At 49.1% G+C, this 18,058-nt stretch overlaps 1 protein-coding gene across 1 annotated transcript in view; it reads left to right on the forward strand.

Annotated features, from left to right (window-relative positions):
* Positions 1-5: 5 nt before the first annotated feature.
* Positions 6-18,058, forward strand: part of LOC137360349 (integrin beta-7-like) — a gene marked incomplete at its 5' end in the record, with an annotated part of 36,127 nt that continues 18,074 nt past the window's right edge. The window contains 3 exons of the mRNA XM_068025787.1: positions 6-167; positions 1,418-1,576; positions 2,564-2,659. Coding sequence (XP_067881888.1) covers positions 6-167; positions 1,418-1,576; positions 2,564-2,659 — 417 coding nt within the window. The remainder of the gene's footprint in view (positions 168-1,417; positions 1,577-2,563; positions 2,660-18,058) is intronic.

Genomic DNA, 18,058 nt, shown 5'->3' on the forward strand with positions numbered 1-18,058 from the left:
TGGACCGGACCGAGCAGTGCCAGCCCCCCTTCAGCTTCCAGAACGTTCTGCCGCTGACCGAGAACGCCACCGAGTTCGAGGAGAGGGTCAGCGAGCAGAACATATCCGGCAACCTGGACCCCCCCGAGGGGGGTCTTGAAGCCATGATGCAGGCGGCTGTGTGCGGGGTGAGTAACCGGGACGGGGCGGGGCGGGATGGGGTGGGGGTTTGAGGGGGGGGGGGGATGGAGGGGGAGGGGGTGAAGCAGGAGGGAGCGGGGAGGGGAAATTGAGAGGAGGGGATCGAGGGGAGAGGGGATTGAGGAGGCGGGGAACGAGGAGGAGGCGAGGGTGGAGGGGAAGGGGACCAAGGTAGTGAGGAGGGGGTGGGAATTGAGGGGCGGGGGATCGAGAGAGAGGAGGTGAGCAGGAGGAAGTGGGGAGGGGATTGATGGGAGGGTAGGGAGTGAGGGTAGGGTACGGGAGGGGAGGGAGTGAGGAGAGGGAGGGGAGGGAAGAGAGTGAGGAGAGGGGAAGGAAGGAAGTGAGGGGAGGGAGTGAGGGGACAGTGAGGGGAGAGAGTGAGCGGAGGGGGAAGGGGGGAGGGTGGGGAGGGGAGTGAGAGTGGGGAGGGGAGGGAGGGAGAGTGGGGAGGAGAGGGTGTGAGGGGAGGGGTGTGAGGGGAGGGGAGGGGAGGGGGAAGGAAGGGAGGGAGGGGACGGAGAGTGGGGAGGGGAGGGGAGAGTGAGTGGGGAGGGGGGAAGTGAGTGGTGAGGGTGAGTGGGGAGGGGAGGGGAGGGGAGAGTGAGTGGGGAGGGGAGAGTAAGTGGGGAGGGAAGGGTGAGTGGGGAGGGGAGGGAGTGAGGGGAGGAGAGGGAGTGAGGGGAGGAGAGGGAGGGGAGGGAAGGGGAGGAGAGGGAGGGGAGGGGAGGAGAGGGAGGAGAGGGAGTGAGGGGAGAGGAGGGAGTGAGGGGAGGGGAGGAGAGGGAGTGAGGGGAGGGGAGGAGAGGGAGTGAGGGGAGGGGAGGAGAGGGAGTGAGGGGAGGGAGGGGAGTGGAGGAGAGGGAGTGAGGGAGGGGAGGGGAGGGAGTGGAGGAGAGTGAGGAGAGGGAGGGGAGTGGAGGAGAGGGAGGGGAGTGGAGGGAGGGGAGTGGAGGAGAGGGAGTGAGGGGAGGAGAGGGAGAGGGGAGGGGAGGAGAGGGAGTGAGGGGAGGGGAGGAGAGGGAGTGAGGGGAGGGGAGGAGAGGGAGGGAGTGAGGGAGTGGAGAGAGGGAGTGAGGGAGGGGAGTGGAGGAGAGGGAGTGAGGGGAGGGAGGGGAGTGGAGGAGAGGGAGTGAGGGGAGGGAGGGGAGTGGAGGAGAGGGAGGGAGGGGAGTGGAGGGGGCAGGACGTTCACACCAGGATCTCTCACTAACCCTGCCTGGTTCTCTGTCTCCAGCGGGAGTTGGGCTGGCGGAACGTAACGAGGCTCCTGGTCTACACGTCGGATGCTACGTTTCACACGGCCGGAGACGGGAGGCTCGGAGGGGTTTTCCTGCCAAACGACGGCCTCTGCCACCTGGACGGGAACGGACTGTACACCGCGAGTGAGCTCTACGTGAGTCCGGGGCTGGGGGTCGGGGGTTGAAGGGATCGCCGGCGTGGTCCAGCGTGCATAACACAGGAAGGCACAGTGCCCCACCTCCATTCCCTCCTCCACCGCCATCTCACAACGCAAGACCACCTGACCCGGTCTGTGTAATGCAGGACGGCGTGGACCGGCACGCATTAACGCAGGACAGCACGGACCGGCCTGTGTAATGCCAGACCGTGCCATACAGCCAGCCTAATGCAGGACAGCGCCACCCAGCCCGTGTAACACAGGACAGCGCAGACCAGCCGCTGTAACACAGGACTGTGCAGACCAGCCTGTGTAACACAGGACTGTGCAGACCAGCCCGTGTAACACAGGACTGTGCAGACCGGCAGCTGTAACACAGGACTGTGCAGACCAGCCTGTGTAACACAGGACTGTGCAGACCAGCCCGTGTAACACAGGACTGTGCAGACCGGCAGCTGTAACACAGGACTGTGCAGACCAGCCCGTGTAACACAGGACAGCGCAGACCAGCCCGTGTAACACAGGACTGTGCAGACCGGCCGCTGTAACACAGGACTGTGCAGACCAGCCTGTGTAACACAGGGCTGCGCAGAACAGCCTGTGCAACACAGGACTGTGCAGACCAGCCTGTGTAACACAGGACCGCGCAGACCAGCCTATGCAACACAGGACCGCGCAGACCAGTCTGTGTAATCATAGGACTGCCCAGATCAGCCCATGTAACACAAGACTATGCAGACCAACCTGCATAACACAGGACTACGCCACCATCCAGCATAATGCAGGACCACATAGACCAACCCGTGTAACACAGGACTGTGTAGAACCTCCTGTGCAACAGACCAGCCCGCATAATGCAGACCATGCGGTCCAAACAGCGTAACGCAGAACCACATGGACCAGCCTGATTCACTCTGACCTTTACCTGGTTCTGGGCTCCATTGGTTTTTAATGTCCTGAGATTTGCCTCTCGTGTGTTTTCAGGACTACCCCTCAGTCGGACAACTGGCGCAAACACTGTCCGAACAAAATATCCAGCCCATCTTCGCCGTGACAGAGAACACACTGTCAATCTATCAGGTAACAGCATGGCATAGTAATCAGTCTCTCTCCCTCTCTCTCTCATCTGTCTGTCTCTCTCTAACTCCGAGTCTCTCTCGTCTGCCTCTCACACTCTCATGTCTGTCTCTCTCTCTCACACTGTCTGTCTCTCTCTAACTCCGAGTCTCTTTCTTGTCTGTCTCTCTCACACTCTCTTGTCTGTCTCTCTCTCTCACTGTCCGTCTCTCTCACACTGTCTGTCTCTCTCTAATTCCGAGTCTCTCTCGTCTGCCTCTCACACTCTCTTGTCTGTCTGTCTGTCTCTCTCATACTGTCTGTTTCTCTCTAACTCTGAGTCTCTCTTGTCTGTCTCTCATACTCTCGTCTATCTGTCTCTCTCTAACTCTGAGTCTCTCTGTCTCTCACACTGTCTGTCTCTCTCTAACTCCTCCTCTCTCTCTCTAACTCCCAATTTCTCTCTCTCATACTGGCTCTCTAACTCTGAGTCTCTCTGTCTGTCTCTCTCTCTCTCACACTGTGTCTCTAACATTGTCTGTCTCTCTCTAACTCTGAGTCTCTTTCGTTTGCCTCTCTCTGACATTTTCTATCTGCCCCCCTCTCTCTCTCTCTCTCTCTCTCTCACTCACACTCTGCCTCCAAGTTTCTATCTCTCTCTCTCACTCGCTCTCTAACTCCCCTTTTTTTTCTCTCTCTCTCACTCACTCTCTAACTCCCATTTTCTCTCTCTCTCTCTCTCACTCTCTAACTCCCAGTTCCCCTCTCTCTCTCTCTCTCACTCACTCTCTAACTCCCAGTTTTTCTCTCTCTCTCTCTCAATCTCTAACTCCCAGTTTCTTCTCTCTCTCACTCTCACACTCTCTAACTCCCAGTTCCTCTCTCTCACTCACTCTTTACTCCCAGTTTCTCTCTCTCACTCACTCTCTAACTCCCAGTTTCTCTCTCTCTCTCTCTCACACTCTCTAACTCCCAGTTTTTCTCTCTCTCATTCTCAAACTCCCAGTTTCTCTCTCTCTCTCTCTCACTCTAACTCCCAGTTCCCCCCCCCTCTCTCTCTCTCTCGCTCTCTAACTCCCAGTTTTCTCTCTCTCTCTCTCTCACTCACTCTCTAACTCCCAGTTTTTCTCTCTCTCTCTCATTCTCAAACTCCCAGTTTCTCTCTCTCTCTCTCTCACTCTAACTCCCAGTTCCCCCCCCCCCTCTCTCTCTCTCTCACTCTCTAACTCCCAGTTTTCTCTCTCTCTCTCTCTCACTCACTCTCTAACTCCCAGTTTTCTCTCTCTCTCTCTCTCACTCACTCTCTAACTCCCAGTTTTTCTCTCTCTCTCTCATTCTCAAACTCCCAGTTTCTCTCTCTCTCACTCTAACTCCCAGTTCCCCCCCCCTCTCTCTCTCTCTCTCTCTCTCACTCTCTAACTCCCAGTTTTCTCTCTCTCTCTCACTCACTCTCTAACTCCCAGTTTTTTCTCTCTCTCTCTCTCTCACTCTCTAACTCCCAGTTTCTTTCTCTCTCTCTCACACTCTGTAACTCCCAGTTTCTCTCTCTCTCTCACTCTCTAACTCCCAGTTTCTCTCTCTTTCTCTCTCTCTCTCACACTCTCTAACTCCCAGTTTTTCTCTCTCTCTCCCTCGCTCTCTAACTCCCAGTTTCTCTCTCTCTCTCACTCACTCTCTAACTCCCAGTTTTTTCCCCCCTCTCTCTCTCTCTAACTCCCAGTTTCTCTCTCTCTCTCACTCACTCTCTAACTCCCAGTTTTTTCCCCCCTCTCTCTCTCTCTAACTCCCAATTTCTCTCTCTCTCACTCACTCTCTAACTCCCAGTTTTTCTCTCTCTCTCTCTCTCTCTCTCACTCTCTAACTCCCAGTTTCTCTCTCTCTCTCACTCACTCTCTAATTCCCAGTTTTTCCCCCCCTCTCTCTCTCTCTCTCACTCTCTAACTCCCAGTTCCCCTCTCTCTCTCTCTCACTCACTCTCTAACTCCCAGTTTTTCTCTCTCTCTCTCTCACTCTCTAACTCCCAGTTTCTTCTCTCTCTCTCACTCTCACACTCTCTAACTCCCAGTTTCTTTCTCTCTCTCACTCTCTAACTCCCAGTTTCTTCTCTCTCTCTCACTCTCACACTCTCTAACTCCCAGTTTCTCTCTCTCTCTCTCACTCTCTAACTCCCAGTTTCTCACTCTCTCTCACACTCTGTAACTCCCAGTTTCTCTCTCTCTCTCACTCTCTAACTCCCAGTTTCTTCTCTCTCTCTCACTCTCACACTCTCTAACTCCCAGTTTCTTTCTCTCTCTCTCACACTCTGTAACTCCCAGTTTCTCTCTCTCTCTCACTCTCTAACTCCCAGTTTCTCTCTCTTTCTCTCTCTCTCTCACACTCTCTAACTCCCAGTTTTTCTCTCTCTCTCCCTCACTCTCTAACTCCCAGTTTCTCTCTCTTTCTCTCTCTCTCTCACACTCTCTAACTCCCAGTTTTTCTCTCTCTCTCCCTCACTCTCTAACTCCCAGTTTCTCTCTCTCTCTCTCTCTCATTCTCTAACTCCCAGTTTCTCTCTCTCTCTCTCTCACTCTCAAACTCCCAGTTTCTCTCTCTCTCTCTCACTCTCTAACTCCCAGTTCCCCTCTCTCTCTCTCACTCACTCTTTACTCCCAGTTTCTCTCTCTCACTCACTCTCTAACTCCCAGTTCCCCTCTCTCTCTCTCCCTCACTCTCTAACTCTCAGTTTCTTTCTCTCTCTCTCACACTCACTCTCTAACTCCCAATTTCTCTCTCTCTCTCACTCTCTAACTCCCAGTTCCCCTCTCTCTCTCTCACTCACTCTTTACTCCCAGTTTCTCTCTCTCTCTCACTCACTCTCTAACTCCCAGTTCCCCTCTCTCTCTCTCACTCACTCTCTAACTCCCAGTTCCCCTCTCTCTCTCTCACTCACTCTTTACTCCCAGTTTCTCTCTCTCTCTCACTCACTCTCTAACTCCCAGTTCCCCTCTCTCTCTCTCCCTCATTCTCTAACTCCCAGTTTCTCTCTCTCTCTCACTCTGTAACTCCCAGTTTCTCTCTCTCTCTCTCACACTCTCTAACTCCCAGTTTTTCTCTCTCTCTCTCTCTCTCTCATTCTCTAACTCCCAGTTTCTCTCTCTCTCTCTCTCTCTCTAACTCCCAGTTTCTCTCTCTCTCTCTAACTCCCAGTTCCTCTCTCTCTCTCTCTCTCTAACTCCTAGTTTTCTCTCTCTCTCTCACTCTCTAACTCCCAGTTTCTCTCTCTCTCTCTCTCTCTCTAACTCCCAGTTTCTCTCTCTCTCTCTCTAACTCCCAGTTCCTCTCTCTCTCTCTCTCTCTAACTCCTAGTTTTCTCTCTCTCTCTCTCTCTCTCATTCTCTAACTCCCAGTTTCTCTCTCTCTCTCTCTCTCTCTCTAACTCCCAGTTTCTCTCTCTCTCTCTCTCTCTCTAACTCCCAGTTCCTCTCTCTCTCTCTCTCTCTCTAACTCCTAGTTTTCTCTCTCTCTCTCTCTCTCTAACTCCCAGTTCCTCTCTCTCTCTCTCTCTCTAACTCCTAGTTTTCTCTCTCTCTCTCACTCTCTAACTCCCAGTTTCTCTCTCTCTCCCTCACTCTCTAACTCCCAGTTTTTCTCTCTCTCACTCTAACTCCCAGTTTCTCTCTCTCTCTCACTCACTCTCTAACTCCCAGTTTCTCTCTCTCTCTCACTTCCAGTTTCTCTCTCTCTCTCACTTCCAGTTTCTCTCTCTCTCTCACTCTTTACTCCCAGTTTCTCTCTCTCTCTCTCTCTCATTCTCTAACTCCCAGTTTTTCTCTCTCTCTCACTCACTCTCTAACTACCAGTTTCTCACTCTCTCTCTCTCACTCTCTAACTCCCAGTTTCTCACTCTCTCTCACTCACTCTCTAACTCCCAGTTTTCTCTCTCTCTCTCTCTCTCTCTCTCTCTCTCTCTCACTCACTCTCTAACTCCCAGTTTATTTCTCTCTCTCTCACTCTCTAACTCCCAGTTTCTCACTCTCTCTCACTCACTCTCTAACTCCCAGTTTTCTCTCTCTCTCTCTCTCTCTCTCTCACTCACTCTCTAACTCCCAGTTTATTTCTCTCTCTCTCACTCTCTAAATCCCAGTTTCTCTCTCTCTCTCACTCTCTAACTCCCAGTTTCTCTCTCTCTCTCTCACTCTTTACTCCCAGTTTTTCTCTCTCTCTCTCTCTCTCTCATTCTCCAACTCCCAGATTTTCTCTCTCTCTCACTCACTCTCTAACTCCCAGTTTCTCTCTCTCTCTCACTCTCTAACTCCCAGTTTCTCTCTCTCTCTCACTCACTCTCTAACTCCCAGTTTCCCCCCCCCCCTCTCTCTCTCTCTCACTCTCTAACTCCCAGTTCCCCTCTCTCTCTCTCTCACTCACTCTCTAACTCCCAGTTTTTCTCTCTCTCTCTCTCACTCTCTAACTCCCAGTTTCTTCTCTCTCTCTCACTCTCACACTCTCTAACTCCCAGTTTCTTTCTCTCTCTCACTCTCTAACTCCCAGTTTTTCTCTCTCTCTCTCTCACTCTCTAACTCCCAGTTTCTTCTCTCTCTCTCACTCTCACACTCTCTAACTCCCAGTTTCTTTCTCTCTCTCACTCTCTAACTCCCAGTTTCTCTCTCTCTCTCTCACTCTCTAACTCCCAGTTTCTCACTCTCTCTCACACTCTGTAACTCCCAGTTTCTCTCTCTCTCTCACTCTCTAACTCCCAGTTTCTTCTCTCTCTCTCACTCTCACACTCTCTAACTCCCAGTTTCTTTCTCTCTCTCTCACACTCTGTAACTCCCAGTTTCTCTCTCTCTCACTCTCTAACTCCCAGTTTCTCTCTCTTTCTCTCTCTCTCTCACACTCTCTAACTCCCAGTTTTTCTCTCTCTCTCCCTCACTCTCTAACTCCCAGTTTCTCTCTCTCTCTCTCTCTCATTCTCTAACTCCCAGTTTCTCTCTCTCTCTCTCACTCTCAAACTCCCAGTTTCTCTCTCTCTCTCTCACTCTCTAACTCCCAGTTCCCCTCTCTCTCTCTCACTCACTCTTTACTCCCAGTTTCTCTCTCTCACTCACTCTCTAACTCCCAGTTCCCCTCTCTCTCTCTCCCTCACTCTCTAACTCTCAGTTTCTTTCTCTCTCTCTCACACTCACTCTCTAACTCCCAGTTTCTCTCTCTCTCTCACTCTTTAACTCCCAGTTCCCCTCTCTCTCTCTCACTCACTCTTTACTCCCAGTTTCTCTCTCTCTCTCACTCACTCTCTAACTCCCAGTTCCCCTCTCTCTCTCTCCCTCATTCTCTAACTCCCAGTTTCTTTCTCTCTCTCTCACACTCACTCTCTAACTCCCAGTTTCTCTCTCTCTCTCACTCTGTAACTCCCAGTTTCTCTCTCTCTCTCACACACTCTCTAACTCCCAGTTTTTCTCTCTCTCTCTCTCTCTCTCTCTCATTCTCTAACTCCCAGTTTCTCTCTCTCTCTCTCTCTCTCTCTAACTCCCAGTTTCTCTCTCTCTCTCTCTAACTCCCAGTTCCTCTCTCTCTCTCTCTCTCTAACTCCTAGTTTTCTCTCTCTCTCTCACTCTCTAACTCCCAGTTTCTCTCTCTCTCACTCACTCTCTAACTCCCAGTTTCTCTCTCTCTCTCACTTCCAGTTTCTCTCTCTCTCTCACTTCCAGTTTCTCTCTCTCTCTCTCACTCTTTACTCCCAGTTTCTCTCTCTCTCTCTCTCTCATTCTCTAACTCCCAGTTTTTCTCTCTCTCTCACTCACTCTCTAACTACCAGTTTCTCACTCTCTCTCTCTCACTCTCTAACTCCCAGTTTCTCACTCTCTCTCACTCACTCTCTAACTCCCAGTTTTCTCTCTCTCTCTCTCTCTCTCTCTCACTCACTCTCTAACTCCCAGTTTATTTCTCTCTCTCTCACTCTCTAACTCCCAGTTTCTCTCTCTCTCTCACTCTCTAACTCCCAGTTTCTCTCTCTCTCTCTCACTCTTTACTCCCAGTTTTTCTCTCTCTCTCTCTCTCTCTCATTCTCCAACTCCCAGTTTTTCTCTCTCTCTCACTCACTCTCTAACTCCCAGTTTCTCTCTCTCTCTCTCACTCTCTAACTCCCAGTTTCTCTCTCTCTCTCACTCTCTAACTCCCAGTTTCTCACTCTCTCTCTCACTCTCTAACTCCCAGTTTATTTCTCTCTCTCTCTCTCACTCTCTAACTCCCAGTTCCCCCCTCTCTCTCTCCCTCACTCTCTAACTCCCAGTTTTCTCTCTCTCTCCCTCACTCTCTAACTCCCAGTTTCTTTCTCTCTCTCTCACACTCACTCTCTAACTCCCAGTTTCTCTCTCCCTCTCACTCTCTAACTCCCAGTTTCTCTCTCTCTCTCTCACACTCTCTAACTCCCAGTTTTTCTCTTTCTCTCTCTCTCACTCTCTAACTCCCAGTTTCTCACTCTCTCTCTCACTCTCTAACTCCCAGTTTTCTCTCTCTCTCTCACTCTCTAACTCCCAGTTTATTTCTCTCTCTCTCTCTCTCACTCTCTAACTCCCAGTTCCCCCCTCTCTCTCTCTCCCTCACTCTCTAACTCCCAGTTTTCTCTCTCTCTCTCCCTCACTCTCTAACTCCCAGTTTCTTTCTCTCTCTCTCACACTCACTCTCTAACTCCCAGTTTCTCTCTCTCTCTCACTCTCTAACTCCCAGTTTCTCTCTCTCTCTCTCACACTCTCTAACTCCCAGTTTTTCTCTCTCTCTCTCTCTCATTCTCTAACTCCCAGTTTCTCTCTCTCTCTCACTCCCAGTTTCTCTCTCTCTCTCTCACTCTAACTCCTAGTTTTCTCTCTCTCTCTCACTCTCTAACTCCCAGTTTCTCTCTCTCTCTCTCACTCTCTAACTCCCAGTTTCTCACTCTCTCTCTCACTCTCTAACTCCCAGTTTTCTCTCTCTCTCTCTCACTCTCTAACTCCCAGTTTATTTCTCTCTCCCTCACTCTCTAACTCCCAGTTTCTCTCTCTCTCCCTCACTCTCTAACTCCCAGTTTCTCACTCTCTCTCTCACTCTCTAACTCCCAGTTTATTTCTCTCTCACTCACTCTCTAACTCCCAGTTTCTCTCTCTCTCTCTCACTCTCTAACTCCCAGTTTCTCACTCTCTCTCTCACTCTCTAACTCCCAGTTTTCTCTCTCTCTCTCTCACTCTCTAACTCCCAGTTTATTTCTCTCTCCCTCACTCTCTAACTCCCAGTTTCTCTCTCTCTCCCTCACTCTCTAACTCCCAGTTTCTCACTCTCTCTCTCACTCTCTAACTCCCAGTTTATTTCTCTCTCTCTCACTCTCTAACTCCCAGTTTCTCTCTCTCATTCTCTAACTCCCAGTTTCTCTCTCTCTCCCTCACTCTCTAACTCCCAGTTTCTCTCTCTCTCTCTCCCAGTTTCTCTCTCACTCTCTCTCTCACTCCCAGTTTCTCTCTCACTCTCTCTCCCTCACTCTCTAACTCCCAGTTTCTCTCTCTCTCTCTCTCTAACTCCCAGTTTCTCTCTCACTCTCTATCTCCCAGTTTCTCGCTCCCTCCCTCACTCTCTAACTCCCAGTTTCTCTCTCTCTGTCTCACTCTCTAACTCCCAGTTTCTCTCTCTCTGTCTCACTCTCTCACTCCCAGTTTCTCTCTCTCTCTCTCTCACTCCCAGTTTCTCTCTCTCTCTCTCTCACTCCCAGTTTCTCTCTCACTCTCTCTCCCTCACTCTCTAACTCCCAGTTTCTCTCTCTCTCTCTCTCACTCACTCGCTCTCTAACTCTCAGTTTCTCTCTCTCTCTCTCTCACTCCCAGTTTCTCTCTCACTCTCTCTCCCTCACTCTATAACTCCCAGTTTCTCTCTCTCTCTCTCACTCACTCGCTCTCTAACTCCCAGTTTCTCTCTCTCTCTCACTCTCTAACTCCCAGTTTCTCTCTCTCTCTCTCTCACTCTCTAACTCCCAGTTTCTCTCTCTCTCTCTCACACTCTCTAACTCCCAGTTTTTCTCTCTCTCTCTCTCTCTCATTCTCTAACTCCCAGTTTCTCTCTCTCTCTCTCTCACTCTCTAACTCCCAGTTTCTCTCTCTCTCCCTCACTCTCTAACTCCCAGTTTTTCTCTCTCTCACTCTCTAACTCCCAGTTTCTCTCTCTCTCTCACTCACTCTCTAACTCCCAGTTTCTCTCTCTCTCTCACTTCCAGTTTCTCTCTCTCTCTCACTTCCAGTTTCTCTCTCTCTCTCACTCTTTACTCCCAGTTTCTCTCTCTCTCTCTCTCATTCTCTAACTCCCAGTTTTTCTCTCTCTCTCACTCACTCTCCAACTCCCAGTTTCTCTCTCTCTCTCTCACTCTCTAACTCCCAGTTTCTCACTCTCTCTCACTCACTCTCTAACTCCCAGTTTTCTCTCTCTCTCTCTCTCACTCACTCTCTAACTCCCAGTTTATTTCTCTCTGTCTCACTCTCTAACTCCCAGTTTCTCTCTCTCTCTCACTCTCTAACTCCCAGTTTCTCTCTCTCACTCTCACTCTTTACTCCCAGTTTTTCTCTCTCTCTCACTCACTCTCTAACTCCCAGTTTCTCTCTCTCTCTCTAACTCCCAGTTTCTCACTCTCTCTCTCACTCTCTAACTCCCAGTTTATTTCTCTCTCTCTCACTCTCTAACTCCCAGTTCCCCTCTCTCTCTCTCCCTCACTCTCTAACTCCCAGTTTTCTCTCTCTCTCTCCCTCACTCTCTAACTCCCAGTTTCTTTCTCTCTCTCTCACACTCACTCTCTAACTCCCAGTTTCTCTCTCTCTCTCACTCTCTAACTCCCAGTTTCTCTCTCTCTCTCTCACACTCTCTAACTCCCAGTTTTTCTCTCTCTCTCTCTCTCATTCTCTAACTCCCAGTTTCTCTCTCTCTCTCACTCCCAGTTTCTCTCTCTCTCTCTCACTCTAACTCCTAGTTTTCTCTCTCTCTCTCACTCTCTAACTCCCAGTTTCTCTCTCTCTCCCTCACTCTCTAACTCCCAGTTTTCTCTCTCTCTCTCCCTCTCTCTCACTCTCTAACTCCCAGTTTCTTTCTCTCTCTCTCACACTCACTCTCTAACTCCCAGTTTCTCTCTCTTTCTCTCTCTCTCACTCTTTAACTCCCAGTTTCTCTCTCTCTCTCACTCACTCTCTAACTCCCAGTTTCTCTCTCTCTCTCACTTCCAGTTTCTCTCTCTCTCTCACTCTTTACTCCCAGTTTCTCTCTCTCTCTCTCTCTCTCATTCTCTAACTCCCAGTTTTTCTCTCTCTCTCTCACTCACTCTCTAACTCCCAGTTTCTCTCTCTCTCTCTCTCTCTCTCACTCTCTAACTCCCAGTTTCTCACACTCTCTCTCACTCTCTAACTCCCAGTTTATTTCTCTCTCTCTCATTCTCTAACTCCCAGTTTCTCTCTCTCTCTCTCACTCTCTAACTCCCAGTTTTTCTCTCTCTCCCTCACTCTCTAACTCCCAGTTTCTCTCTCTCTCCCTCACTCTCTAACTCCCAGTTTCTCACTCTCTCTCTCACTCTCTAACTCCCAGTTTTCTCTCTCTCTCTCACTCTCTAACTCCCAGTTTATTTCTCTCTCTCTCACTCTCTAACTCCCAGTTTCTCTCTCTCATTCTCTAACTCCCAGTTTCTCTCTCTCTCTCTATCTCTCAGTATCTCTCTCTCCCCCTCACTCTCTAACTCCCAGTTTCTCTCTCTCTCTCTCCCAGTTTCTCTCTCACTCTCTCTCTCACTCCCAGTTTCTCTCTCACTCTCTCTCCCTCACTCTCTAACTCCCAGTTTCTCTCTCTCTCTCTCTCTAACTCCCAGTTTCTCTCTCACTCTCTATCTCCCAGTTTCTCGCTCCCTCCCTCACTCTCTAACTCCCAGTTTCTCTCTCTCTCTCACTCTAACTCCCAGTTTCTCTCTCTCTCTCACTCTAACTCCCAGTTTCTCTCTCTCTGTCTCACTCTCTAACTCCCAGTTTCTCTCTCTCTGTCTCACTCTCTAACTCCCAGTTTCTCTCTCTCTCTCTCTCTCACTCCCAGTTTCTCTCTCTCTCTCTCTCACTCCCAGTTTCTCTCTCACTCTCTCTCCCTCACTCTCTAACTCCCAGTTTCTCTCTCTCTCTCTCTCACTCACTTGCTCTCTAACTCTCAGTTTCTCTCTCTCTCTCTCACTCTCTAACTCCCAGTTTATTTCTCTCTCTCTCATTCTCTAACTCCCAGTTTCTCTCTCTCTCTCTCACTCTCTAACTCCCAGTTTCTCTCTCTCTCTCTCACACTCTCTAACTCCCAGTTTTTCTCTCTCTCTCTCTCTCATTCTCTAACTCCCAGTTTCTCTCTCTCTCTCACTCCCAGTTTCTCTCTCTCTCTCTCACTCTAACTCCTAGTTTTCTCTCTCTCTCTCACTCTCTAACTCCCAGTTTCTCTCTCTCTCCCTCACTCTCTAACTCCCAGTTTTCTCTCTCTCTCTCCCTCTCTCTCACTCTCTAACTCCCAGTTTCTTTCTCTCTCTCTCACACTCACTCTCTAACTCCCAGTTTCTCTCTCTTTCTCTCTCTCTCACTCTTTAACTCCCAGTTTCTCTCTCTCTCTCACTCACTCTCTAACTCCCAGTTTCTCTCTCTCTCTCACTTCCAGTTTCTCTCTCTCTCTCACTCTTTACTCCCAGTTTCTCTCTCTCTCTCTCTCTCTCATTCTCTAACTCCCAGTTTTTCTCTCTCTCTCTCACTCACTCTCTAACTCCCAGTTTCTCTCTCTCTCTCTCTCTCACTCTCTAACTCCCAGTTTCTCACACTCTCTCTCACTCTCTAACTCCCAGTTTTCTCTCTCTCTCTCTCACTCTCTAACTCCCAGTTTATTTCTCTCTCTCTCATTCTCTAACTCCCAGTTTCTCTCTCTCTCTCTCACTCTCTATCTCCCAGTTTTTCTCTCTCTCTCTCACTCTCTAACTCCCAGTTTTTCTCTCTCTCCCTCACTCTCTAACTCCCAGTTTCTCTCTCTCTCCCTCACTCTCTAACTCCCAGTTTCTCACTCTCTCTCTCACTCTCTAACTCCCAGTTTTCTCTCTCTCTCTCACTCTCTAACTCCCAGTTTATTTCTCTCTCTCTCACTCTCTAACTCCCAGTTTCTCTCTCTCATTCTCTAACTCCCAGTTTCTCTCTCTCTCTCTATCTCCCAGTTTATTTCTCTCTCTCTCACTCTCTAACTCCCAGTTTCTCTCTCTCATTCTCTAACTCCCAGTTTCTCTCTCACTCTTTAACTCCCAGTTTCTCTCTCTCTCTCACTCACTCTCTAACTCCCAGTTTCTCTCTCTCTCTCACTTCCAGTTTCTCTCTCTCTCTCACTCTTTACTCCCAGTTTCTCTCTCTCTCTCTCTCTCTCATTCTCTAACTCCCAGTTTTTCTCTCTCTCTCTCTCTCATTCTCTAACTCCCAGTTTCTCTCTCTCTCTCACTCCCAGTTTCTCTCTCTCTCTCTCACTCTAACTCCTAGTTTTCTCTCTCTCTCTCACTCTCTAACTCCCAGTTTCTCTCTCTCTCCCTCACTCTCTAACTCCCAGTTTTCTCTCTCTCTCTCCCTCTCTCTCACTCTCTAACTCCCAGTTTCTTTCTCTCTCTCTCACACTCACTCTCTAACTCCCAGTTTCTCTCTCTTTCTCTCTCTCTCACTCTTTAACTCCCAGTTTCTCTCTCTCTCTCACTCACTCTCTAACTCCCAGTTTCTCTCTCTCTCTCACTTCCAGTTTCTCTCTCTCTCTCACTCTTTACTCCCAGTTTCTCTCTCTCTCTCTCTCTCTCATTCTCTAACTCCCAGTTTTTCTCTCTCTCTCTCACTCACTCTCTAACTCCCAGTTTCTCTCTCTCTCTCTCTCTCTCTCACTCTCTAACTCCCAGTTTTCTCTCTCTCTCTCTCACTCTCTAACTCCCAGTTTATTTCTCTCTCTCTCATTCTCTAACTCCCAGTTTCTCTCTCTCTCTCTCACTCTCTAACTCCCAGTTTTTCTCTCTCTCCCTCACTCTCTAACTCCCAGTTTCTCTCTCTCTCCCTCACTCTCTAACTCCCAGTTTCTCACTCTCTCTCTCACTCTCTAACTCCCAGTTTTCTCTCTCTCTCTCACTCTCTAACTCCCAGTTTATTTCTCTCTCTCTCACTCTCTAACTCCCAGTTTCTCTCTCTCATTCTCTAACTCCCAGTTTCTCTCTCTCTCTCTATCTCTCAGTATCTCTCTCTCCCCCTCACTCTCTAACTCCCAGTTTCTCTCTCTCTCTCTCCCAGTTTCTCTCTCACTCTCTCTCTCACTCCCAGTTTCTCTCTCACTCTCTCTCCCTCACTCTCTAACTCCCAGTTTCTCTCTCTCTCTCTCTCTAACTCCCAGTTTCTCTCTCACTCTCTATCTCCCAGTTTCTCGCTCCCTCCCTCACTCTCTAACTCCCAGTTTCTCTCTCTCTCTCACTCTAACTCCCAGTTTCTCTCTCTCTCTCACTCTAACTCCCAGTTTCTCTCTCTCTGTCTCACTCTCTAACTCCCAGTTTCTCTCTCTCTGTCTCACTCTCTAACTCCCAGTTTCTCTCTCTCTCTCTCTCTCACTCCCAGTTTCTCTCTCTCTCTCTCTCACTCCCAGTTTCTCTCTCACTCTCTCTCCCTCACTCTCTAACTCCCAGTTTCTCTCTCTCTCTCTCTCACTCACTTGCTCTCTAACTCTCAGTTTCTCTCTCTCTCTCTCACTCTCTAACTCCCAGTTTATTTCTCTCTCTCTCATTCTCTAACTCCCAGTTTCTCTCTCTCTCTCTCACTCTCTAACTCCCAGTTTCTCTCTCTCTCTCTCAAACTCCCAGTTTCTCTCTCTCTCCCTCACTCTCTAACTCCCAGTTTTTCTTTCTCTCACTCTCTAACTCCCAGTTTCTCTCTCTCTCTCCCTCACTCTCTAACTCCCAGTTTTTCTCTCTCTCACTCTCTAACTCCCAGTTTCTCTCTCTCTCTCACTCACTCTCTAACTCCCAGTTTCTCTCTCTCTCTCACTTCCAGTTTCTCTCTCTCTCTCACTTCCAGTTTCTCTCTCTCTCTCACTCTTTACTCCCAGTTCCCCTCTCTCTCTCTCCCTCACTCTCTAACTCCCAGTTTTCTCTCTCTCTCTCCCTCACTCTCTAACTCCCAGTTTCTTTCTCTCTCTCTCACACTCACTCTCTAACTCCCAGTTTCTCTCTCTCTCTCACTCTCTAACTCCCAGTTTCTCTCTCTCTCTCTCACACTCTCTAACTCCCAGTTTTTCTCTCTCTCTCTCTCTCATTCTCTAACTCCCAGTTTCTCTCTCTCTCTCACTCCCAGTTTCTCTCTCTCTCTCTCACTCTAACTCCTAGTTTTCTCTCTCTCTCTCACTCTCTAACTCCCAGTTTCTCTCTCTCTCCCTCACTCTCTAACTCCCAGTTTTCTCTCTCTCTCTCCCTCTCTAACTCCCAGTTTCTTTCTCTCTCTCACTCACTCTCTAACTCCCAGTTTCTCTCTCTTTCTCTCTCTCTCACACTCTCTAACTCCCAGTTTTTCTCTCTCTCTCTCTCTCTCACTCTTTAACTCCCAGTTTCTCTCTCTCTCTCACTCACTCTCTAACTCCCAGTTTCTCTCTCTCTCTCACTTCCAGTTTCTCTCTCTCTCTCTCACTCTTTACTCCCAGTTTCTCTCTCTCTCTCTCTCTCTCATTCTCTAACTCCCAGTTTTTCTCTCTCTCTCTCACTCACTCTCTAACTCCCAGTTTCTCTCTCTCTCTCTCTCTCTCTCACTCTCTAACTCCCAGTTTCTCACACTCTCTCTCACTCTCTAACTCCCAGTTTTCTCTCTCTCTCTCTCACTCTCTAACTCCCAGTTTATTTCTCTCTCTCTCATTCTCTAACTCCCAGTTTCTCTCTCTCTCTCTCACTATCTCCCAGTTTCTCTCTCTCTCTCTCTCACTCTCTATCTCCCAGTTTTTCTCTCTCTCTCTCACTCTCTAACTCCCAGTTTTTCTCTCTCTCCCTCACTCTCTAACTCCCAGTTTCTCACTCTCTCTCTCACTCTCTAATTCCCAGTTTTCTCTCTCTCTCTCACTCTCTAACTCCCAGTTTATTTCTCTCTCTCTCACTCTCTAACTCCCAGTTTCTCTCTCTCATTCTCTAACTCCCAGTTTCTCTCTCTCTCTCTATCTCCCAGTATCTCTCTCTCTCCCTCACTCTCTAACTCCCAGTTTCTCTCTCTCTCTCTCTCTCTCCCAGTTTCTCTCTCACTCTCTCTCTCACTCCCAGTTTCTCTCTCACTCTCTCTCCCTCACTCTCTAACTCCCAGTTTCTCTCTCTCTCTCTCTCTAACTCCCAGTTTCTCTCTCACTCTCTATCTCCCAGTTTCTCGCTCCCTCCCTCACTCTCTAACTCCCAGTTTCTCTCTCTCTCTCACTCTAACTCCCAGTTTCTCTCTCTCTCTCACTCTAACTCCCAGTTTCTCTCTCTCTGTCTCACTCTCTAACTCCCAGTTTCTCTCTCTCTGTCTCACTCTCTAACTCCCAGTTTCTCTCTCTCTCCCTCACTCTCTAACTCCCAGTTTCTCACTCTCTCTCTCACTCTCTAACTCCCAGTTTTCTCTCTCTCTCTCACTCTCTAACTCCCAGTTTCTCTCTCTCTCTCACTCACTCTCTAACTCCCAGTTTCTCTCTCTCTCTCACTTCCAGTTTCTCTCTCTCTCTCACTCTTTACTCCCAGTTTCTCTCTCTCTCTCTCTCTCTCATTCTCTAACTCCCAGTTTTTCTCTCTCTCACTCACTCTCTAACTCCCAGTTTCTCTCTCTCTCTCTCTCTCTCTCACTCTCTAACTCCCAGTTTCTCACACTCTCTCTCACTCTCTAACTCCCAGTTTTCTCTCTCTCTCTCTCACTCTCTAACTCCCAGTTTATTTCTCTCTCTCTCATTCTCTAACTCCCAGTTTCTCTCTCTCTCTCTCACTATCTCCCAGTTTCTCTCTCTCTCTCTCACTCTCTATCTCCCAGTTTTTCTCTCTCTCTCTCACTCTCTAACTCCCAGTTTCTCTCTCTCTCCCTCACTCTCTAACTCCCAGTTTCTCACTCTCTCTCTCACTCTCTAACTCCCAGTTTTCTCTCTCTCTCTCACTCTCTAACTCCCAGTTTATTTCTCTCTCCCTCACTCTCTAACTCCCAGTTTCTCTCTCTCTCTCTCTCTCTCCCAGTTTCTCTCTCACTCTCTCTCTCACTCCCAGTTTCTCTCTCACTCTCTCCCTCACTCTCTAACTCCCAGTTTCTCTCTCTCTCTCTCTCTAACTCCCAGTTTCTCTCTCACTCTCTATCTCCCAGTTTCTCGCTCCCTCCCTCACTCTCTAACTCCCAGTTTCTCACTCTCTCTCACTCTAACTCCCAGTTTCTCTCTCTCTCTCACTCTAAC

Source organism: Heterodontus francisci, unplaced genomic scaffold, assembly GCF_036365525.1.
Source record: "Heterodontus francisci isolate sHetFra1 unplaced genomic scaffold, sHetFra1.hap1 HAP1_SCAFFOLD_1804, whole genome shotgun sequence".
NCBI classification, from domain to species: Eukaryota; Metazoa; Chordata; class Chondrichthyes; order Heterodontiformes; family Heterodontidae; genus Heterodontus; species Heterodontus francisci.